This window comes from Piliocolobus tephrosceles, chromosome 2, assembly GCF_002776525.5.
Source record: "Piliocolobus tephrosceles isolate RC106 chromosome 2, ASM277652v3, whole genome shotgun sequence".
NCBI classification, from domain to species: domain Eukaryota; kingdom Metazoa; phylum Chordata; class Mammalia; order Primates; family Cercopithecidae; genus Piliocolobus; species Piliocolobus tephrosceles.
The window spans coordinates 50916988-50925937 of NC_045435.1; the positions used below are offsets into that span (position 1 = coordinate 50916988).

Genomic DNA, 8950 nt, shown 5'->3' on the forward strand with positions numbered 1-8950 from the left:
TCTGATTCAATGCTGTATCTTTTATTGGAGTTTAACATGCCTACATAGTAAATACTTGGTAAATGTGCTGAATGACCAAATGATTCCCAGGATGAGCTAGTCAGCTCAGAGTCCAAACATGGGGACTTGGGCTGGTAAGCCACCTAGGCTTTGAATCAAACAGCTGCATCTGAAAGTTTTATGCTAGAATAATAATGCCATATATTACATTTCTGTGCAATAAGTGAGTCCACCTCTAGCTCCTCTCTCCACCATAATCACAGCAGTCAGATAAAAAGTTGAGTTTATTAGGGAAATATGAGAGGCATAGACACTCCCAAATGACAGAAAGAAAAGTCTAAAAATGTCCCTTCAAGCCAAATGGGGGCCTGGCCTTGACCTCCCCAAATCAACAAGAAACTGGTGGGTCTGCAACAACATTCTCTGGCAGCCACATTGCCAGGGCATGAGTGTCTTGGCCAGGACTGCCCCCCACTTCCCACCAAAGGTGGGGAGGAGATAAAGACTGTTCACAGAAGCAGTGCAAAGGCAATGAGAACTTTAAGGAAAGTTTGAGAGAGAGAGAAAGAAAGATAGAGGCGGGGAGGACCTTCACAAAGAGTCCCAGGGTTTTGGCTGTGAATGTCTCAAATACATTGACAAGTAGATCTATAAAATGTTACTGAAAAGGTAAAATGCCTAATGTCGTTTCCAACAGTTCCTCTGGACTTCTCCCCACATAACACACTACACCCCAGATGGCAGAGCCCAAAGGCCACACTTTTGAAAAAAGAAAAACAAGAATAAGCCCTGTTGCTCTTTAAGGAGAAAGGAAGGAGCTGAAGGCTGCTGGGGCCTTTCCCATGTGGCCTGTGTTGTGTAAAGCAACTTCCCAGCAGCAGCACGTCACTGTTCTAGGTGAGTGTCTCACCTTTTGTCACCTGTGAAAGGAAAGGAAAATTGACATTTAGATAGATTCAAAAAGATTAGAGGGGTCTAAAAAAAAATTCTTACTTTAGATTCTAGGCAGTGAGAAATAGTAGAAAAGAAGATAGCTGTGAAGTCACAGAAACCTGGTTCAAATCCAGGCAATCTGCTTAACTTTTCTTTTCTTTTTTTGAGACGGAGTCTCACTCTGCCACCTAGGCTGGAATGCAGTGGTGCGATCTCGGCTCACTGCAACCTCCACCTCCCAGTTTCAAGTGATTCTCCTGCCTCAGCCTCCCAAGTAGCTGGGACTACAGGTGTGAGCCACCATGCCTGGCTAATTTTTGTATTTTTAGTAGAGATGGGGTTTCACCATGTTGGCCAGGCTGGTCTTGAACTCCTGACCTCAGGTGATCTGCCACCTTGGCCTCCCAAAATGCTGGGATTACAGGCGTGAGACACCATGTCCGGCCAGTGCTTAAGTTTCCTAAGACTGTTTCTGCTTTCAGGTTTTTTCCAGTAATAAGTGGAAATGCGCATTCTCTCTTGGAATGCCCTGGCCCATCAAACTCACCCGTGCTTCAATGTACTCTATTCTCCGTTCAAGGGCTGTCAATTTCTCGTTTAGTGTTGCAAGTCTTGAACGACAAGACATATCTGAGAAAAAGAGACTGATGTTCAGAATTAATGTCACTTCAAACACAGACACAGACACACACAACTCCTACACTGAAAAAGAGGAATAATACACAGAATACAAATGGAAATGGATACAGTGAGAAGTATCTTAGCACAGTTCCTTAGAGTGGATCTGCTGAATTTTCTATCAAGTATTGCAAGTAGAGAATAATGGCCCCACAAAAATGTCCTTTCCCGCAGGGCGTGGTGACTCATGCCTGTAATCCTAGTACTTTGGGAGGACTAGACAGGTGGATCACCTGAGGTCAAGAATTCAGGACCAGCCTGGCCAACATCGTGAAACTCTGTCTCTTATTAAAAATACAAAAATTAGCTGGGCATGATGGCACATGCCTGTAATCCCAGCTACTCGAGAGGCTGAGGCAGGAGAATTGCTTGAACCGGGGGTCAAATGTTGCAGTGAGCCAAGATCTCGCCACTTCACTCCAGTCTGGGTGAAAGAGCAAAACTTGAAAAAAAACAAAACAAAACAAAAAGTCCTTTCTCTAATCCCTGAATCCTGTGAATATGGATTATACATGAGGAAACAGGGCTTTGCAGGTATGATTAAGGTTAAGAACCTGGAGATCCTAGAGTTTGTCTTGGATTGTCCATTTGGCCCCAATCTAATCATAAGTCCACAAATGTAGGTGAGAAAGGCAGAGGAAGGGGGTCAGAGATGAAATGGAAGAAGAAAAAGAGATTCCATGTGTGAAGGGGATGCAATCTGCCATTGTTGGCTTTGAAAGTGGAAGAAGGGAGTCATGAGCCAAGGGATGTAAGTGACCTTTAGAAGCTGGGAACAACTCTCAGCTGACAGCCAGCAACAAAACAGAGATCTCAGTTCTACAACCACGAGAAACTGAGTTCTGCCAACAACCCAATATTCGAGGAACTAGACCCTCTCCTTGAGCCTCCAGAAAGGAAGGCAGTCCTGCTGAAACCCTGATGGGAGCTCAGGCCAGGAGCAGTGACTCATGCCTGTAATCCTAATACTTCAGAAGGCCAAGGTGTGAAGATTGCTAGCCCAGTTACCAGTGTTCAATTTATGACCTACGCATGGTTAATAATAAATTTATGTGGTTTAAGCCATAAAATGTGTGGTAATTTGTTTTTTTGTTTGTTTTTGAGACGGAGTCTCACTGTTGCCAGGCTGGAGTGCAGTGGCGTGATCTCAAAGCTCACTGCAACCTCTGCCTCCCAGGTTCAAGTAATTCTCCTGCCTCAGTCTCCCAAGTAGCTGGGACTACAGGTGTGCGCCACCATGCCCAGCTAATTTTTTTTGTATTTTTAGTAGAGATGGGGTTTCACCACACTGGCCAGGATGGTCTCAATCTCTTGACCTCGTGATCCGCCCACCTTGGCCTCCCAAAGTGCTGAGATTACAAGTGTGAGCCACTGTGCCCAGCCTGTGTGGTAATTTCTTATGCCAGGAATAGAAAATGAATACACCAAGGCTGTACAGCCGTTTACTAATGGCCTAAGACTTTCAAAAGAGGGGACAAGAATAAGAAAATAATCTCAATAGGAAAGAAATGAGGCCAGGTGCAGTGGCTCATGCCTGTAATTCCAGCACTTTAGGGAAGCCAAGGTGGGCAGATCATCTGAGGTCAGGAGTTTAAGACCAGCCTGGCTAACATGGTAAAACCCCACCTCTACTAAAAGTACAAACTTAGCTAGGCGTGGTGGCGAGTGCCTCTAGTCCCAGCTACTTGGGAGGCTGAGGCAGGAGAATCACTTGAACCTGGGAGGTGGAGGTTGCAGTGAGCCAGGATCGCGCCACTGCACTGCAGCCTGGGTGACAGAGTGAGACTCCATCTCAAAAAAAAAAAAAAAAAAAAAAGTAGAGGCCAAGAAAGCAGCAGAAATTATGGAGAGGGAAGGTGTGAGTGTTCTGAGCTCATTAAAGCCATGTCACTACTGTTCCTCCTAGAGGCAAAAGGCCTTTCAGAACAAGAGAAAACCTGGAGAACATCAAATTACCCTATAAAGCCCACATTCCATCTGTGAAAACAGCCAAAATTCTTTTTCTTCCTCCAGCTTTTCCAATCTTCTTTTACCATCTCATTCAAAATGAAACCAGATTTAATTTAAAACATCTTTTTCTCTGCAAAATTCTGTAACAGGAACAATTCTTTTTCCAACTATTCTCAATATATGAGAGAAAAGGTATCTTAGCATGGTCATTATCTTCTACTCTCTCCTCCAACATTGTTGTTCAGTCATCTCTCAATAACCTACAGTTTTTAAGTCTGAAACATTCGCTGAGACTCTCCCACGCAATGATTGAACACTTAGCTAACAAGCTGCCTTTTCATCTATTCTCTGGCTGTTTTGCAAAAGCGCTTCAGCATCCATTTTGACAAATCTTCCTACACCCTAATCTTGCCTCAACTGTCATCTTATTATGTCCAAATCTTACTCATCTTGCCTATCTGTCTCCCTTAAGGCTAAGTTCAAATTCTATCTCTGAGAGGTCTTGCCAGATGGACATCATAATTCTCCTCTTCTGTATTTACCTAAACATTTACGGATGAATATCTTTTTTTTTTTTTTTTAAAGAGACACGGTCTTGCTCTGTCACCCAGGCTAGAGTTCAGTGGCGTAATCATAGCTTACTGTGCCCCCCAACTCCTAGGTTCAAGTGATCCTTCCACCTCAGCCTCCCGAGTAGCTAGAATTACTACTCAGTAGGTGGATGCCACTGTGCCCGACTAATTGTTTTTTTTTTTTTTTTTGTTAGAGATAGGGCTCTCACTTTGTTGCCCAGGCTGATCTCAAACTCCTGAACTCAAGCAATCCTCCTGCCTTGGGCTCTTAAAGTCCTAGGATTACAGGCGTGAGGCACCGTGCCAGCCTCTGAAGTTCTAATTTGTAAGTTATTTGTGTACTTGGTCTTTGGTTATCACTTCCCCCTTTGGAAAAAGATTTTACAAATAAGAATGTGCATCACTATTATTTAAGATGGTGAAAAAGCAACAAAACCAAATGCCCATGATTGGAATGGTTTGATATAGTGTATCAGTGAGACTATTAAAATAGGCATTAAGAGTTACAATGGCCGGGTGCGTTTGCTCATGCCTGTAATCCCAGCACTTTGGGAGACCAAGGTGGGCGGATCACTTGAGGTCAGAGTTCAAGATAAGCCTGACCAAAATGGAGAAACCCCACCTCTACCAAAAATACAAAAAAAAAAAAGAAACCCTGTCTCTACTAAAAATACAAAATTAGCTGGGCATGGTGGCGCACGCCTGTAATCCCAGCTACTCAGGAGGCTGAGGCAGGAGAATGGCTTGAACCCAGGAGGCAGAGGTTGCAGTGAGTTGAGATTGCACCACTGCACTCCAGCCTGGGCAACAGAGTGAGACTCTGTCTCCCACAAAAAAAAAAAAAACAAAAAGGGCTGGGCGCGGTGGCTCACGCCTGTAATCCCAGCGCTTTGGGAGCCTGAGACTGGCGGATCATGAGGTCAGGAGATCAAGACCATCCTGGCGAACACGGTGAAACTTGGTGAAACCCCACCTCTACCAAAAATACAAAAAATTAGCCGGGCATGGTGGCGGGAGCCTGTAGTCCCAGCTACTTGGGAGGCTGAGGCAGGAGAATGGCATGAACCTGGGAGGTGGAGGTTGCAGTAAGCCGAGACCACGTCATTGCACTCCAGCCTGGGCGACAGAGCAAGACTCTGTCTCAAAAAAAAAAAAGGGGCCAGGTGCAGTGGCTCACGTCTGTAATCCCAGCACTTTGGGAGGCCAAGGTGGGTGGATCACCTGAGGCAGTGAGCTGAGATCGCACCATTGCACTCCAGCCTGGACAACAAGAGCTAAACTCTGTCTAAAAAAAAAAAAAAAAAAGTTACAAGTTTGAGGAGTATTTAATGAAATGGGAAAACGTTCATGTTACAAAGCCAAATGATATGATATTTATGGACTTATAATTTACAATTTATTTACATGTCTGTTTCACCATTTGAACAAGTTAATGGAAAGAAGTACGTATTGCCTCTTGTAACCTCAGTATCATGCCTGCTACACAGATGTTGACTGAAAAAAAAAAGGATGCATTCTGGTATGTTAGTGGAACAAAAGATTGACTCTAGTGTAACTCTACTCACCTCACAAGTGGGAAAACTGAGTCCTAGGTAAGCTGAGGGCCCATGTTGGGTCACTAATGGGACAAAATAACAGCAGGGCTGAGTTTAGAACCCCATTCTTGACTGCCCAGTATGGTATTCTTTCCCATCACACTGTCCCAATGCACACTGCTACCATTTTTCTGTGCCTCCAGGGCTATAATTTATACCCCAGGTCTCCATCTGCCACTTTCCATTCTTTTACCTGCTTAAAGTATACAATTCAATGGTTTTTAGTATATTTACAGAGTTGTGCAATCATTACAATCTACTTTTAGAATATTTTCATCATCCCCAAAAGATACCTTATACCTCTTGGTCCTATCACTCCTCATTCTGCCACCCCTCAGACCCTGGGAAATACTAATCTTTGTCTCTGTGGATTTGCCATTTCTGGACATTCTTCATTCTTTTTATGCTTGTGCTGCTTCCTTGAATTCCCAGGTCTAGCTTAAGTATGATCACTTCAGCATCCCCCCTTTCCTGGATGCACTGCCACTTTCTGTCGGAACTGCCCCACAGGACCAAGCCTTTTTTCAGTCTGGTTTTTGGAAGTCTAAAGGCACATTATGTATGCTACTGAGTAAGAGCATGAATATTATCTCTGACAACCTGTCATTTCCCATGAAGAAAGACATACCAACTTTATTGCGGGAGGTAAGAGAGGGAAGGTTCCTTCCTGGGTGGCTATTCTGTTCTAGCTGTCAATCTGGTAATGAATTAGAATTCAGGAACAATACTATGCTACTGGCCTACATGGATAAACACTATTGAGAAACAGAAAATGTTCAACTCCAGAAACTTTGGTCATATTTCAAATCCTAATAAGTACACGCTGGTTCAAATAAAAAACACCAAGAAAACATTCAGCAGCCGGATAAATCTGAGACCAGAGCACAGTATGTGTACATTATCACCAGCCTTTAATTGAAAATACCAGTTCTTGTTAGGGAACAAATGCTTTTATCAGACAGCTCCTTCTCTGAACTCACTGCATATAACTTTAGCATTACAAAAATCAATACTGTCAGGCCGGGCATGGTGGTTCACGCCTGTAATCCCAGCACTTTGGGAGGCCGAGGTGGGCGGATCACTTGAGGTCAGGAGTTTGAGACCAGCCTGGCTAACATGGCGAAACCCCATCTCTACTAATAATACAAAAAGTAGCTGGGCATGGTGGCGTGCACCTGTAATCCCAGCTACTCGGGAGGCTGAGGCAGGAGAATGGCTTGAACTCAGGAGGCAGAGGTTGCAGTGAGTCAAGATTGCACCACTGTACTCAAGCCTGGGCAACACAGCAAGACTCCATCTTAAAAAAAAAAAAAAGAAAAGAAAAGAAAAAAGAAAAAGAATTAGCCAGGCATGGTGGCGCATGCCTGTAGTCCCAGGTACTCGGGAGGGTGAGGCAGAAGAATAGCTTGAAGCCGGGAGGCAGAAGTTGCAGTGAGCGAGATTGCACCACTGCACTCCAGCCTGGGCAACAGAGCGAGACTCCGTCTCAAAAAAAAAAAAAAAAAACAAACTGCCTTTCTTTTGGAATGTTTTTGTAGTTAAGTCTTACTTTTCCAGCAAAATTCTGAATATCTTAGCAGTGGGTATCATATCCATTTATTCATATTTATTCCTTTCTCACAGCATCTGACACACACCAGGCATGCTGTATTTGTTGGCTTAGTACAAAAATTAGATTTTTTTAAAAAAGCCACATTCTCTATTTTTTCTTTATACTTCTCTGCATATATTACCTTTAGAACCAGAAAAAAAAATAGTATAAGAATAAAAAGCGATAATCTCTAACCATCTGTTTCTAGAAGCTTCACCAATTCCAAAGTACAGAATAGGCCTAGTGTTAGGATGTTATTGCTACATTATGATTTGTACGTCCTCAAGTTCACGTGGGAGACTGTGACTCTACTCTCACCAGCTGGAATCACAGGGTAAATGCTTTTCAGAAAGTTATTCACTATCTTAGAAAAACAATTCTCTCTCTAAAATACATGGCCCATGCAGATTCTCTGTGGTCAGGGTAAGGACTACAGAATTGCTAATATATTTGAAGAACTTCAGATGCTCCCTCAAAGTAAATTATTTTTCTTTGAGACAGAGTCTCACTCTGTCACCAGGCTGGAGTACAGTGGCACGATCTTGGCTCACTGCAACCTTCGCCTCCAGGGTTCAGGGGATTGCTCCTGCCTCAGCCTCCTGAGTAGCTGGGACTACAGGCATGCTGGGACTACAGGTGCACTCCACCATACCCAGCTAATTTTTGTATTTTTAGTAAAGACAGGGTTTCACCACGTTGGGCAGGCTGGTCTCGAACTCCTGACCTCATGATCTGCCCACCTCAGCCTCCCAAAGTGCTGGGATTACAGGCGTGAGCCACTGCACCTGGCAGTAAATTCTTATTGAATCTTTACACCACCAAACCATATCATCATAAACATGTTAGAGTTAACCCCTGAACAACTCAGGGGTTAAGAACATCAACCCTCTGTGCAGTTGAAAATCTGCACAGGCTGGCACGGTGGCTCACACGTGTAATCCTAGCGCTTTGGGAGGCTGAGACACGAGGATCACTTGAACTTAGGAGTTTGAGAACAGCTTGGGCAACACAGTGAGACCTCATCTCTATTTTAAATACATAAGAAAAAGAAAATCTGCATATAATTTTTGTCTCCCCAGAACTAAACTAATAGCCTACTCTTGACTGGAAACCTTACTGATAACAGGAGCAGTTGATTAACACATATTTTGGAAGTCACATATATGACACACTGTATTACAATAAAGTAAACTAGAGAAAAGACTATGTTACTAAAAAAAACATGAGGAGGCTGGGTGCAGTGGCTCACGCCTGTAATCCCAGCACTTTGGGAGGCCTAGGTGGGTGGATCACAAGGTCAGGAGATCGAGATCATCCTGGCTAGCATGGTAAAATCCCATCTCTACTAAAAAATACAAAAAAGTTGGCCGGGCGCGGTGGCTCATGCCTGTAATCCCAGCACTTTGGGAGGCCAAGACGGGCGGATCACGAGGTCAGGAGATGGAGACCATCCTGGCTAACACGGTGAAACCCCGTCTCTACTAAAAAATACAAAAAACTAGCCGGGCAAGGTGGCGGGCGCCTGCAGTCCCAGCTACTTGGGAGGCTGAGGCAGGAGAATGGCATGAACCCGGGAGGCGGAGCTTGCAGTGAGCCGAGATCGCGCCACTGCACTCCAGCCTGGGCGACAG

At 44.2% G+C, this 8950-nt stretch overlaps 1 protein-coding gene across 1 annotated transcript in view; it reads right to left on the reverse strand.

The window, feature by feature from the left end:
• The window catches only part of BRK1 (BRICK1 subunit of SCAR/WAVE actin nucleating complex), a 12835-nt gene continuing 3885 nt past the window's right edge, over window positions 1–8950 (reverse strand). The window contains exons 2-3 of the mRNA XM_023218463.1: window positions 1481–1563; window positions 1–920 (exon numbers count right to left, since the gene is read on the reverse strand). Of these exons, the coding sequence (XP_023074231.1) occupies window positions 894–920; window positions 1481–1563 (110 nt within the window). The 3' untranslated portion in view covers window positions 1–893. The remainder of the gene's footprint in view (window positions 921–1480; window positions 1564–8950) is intronic.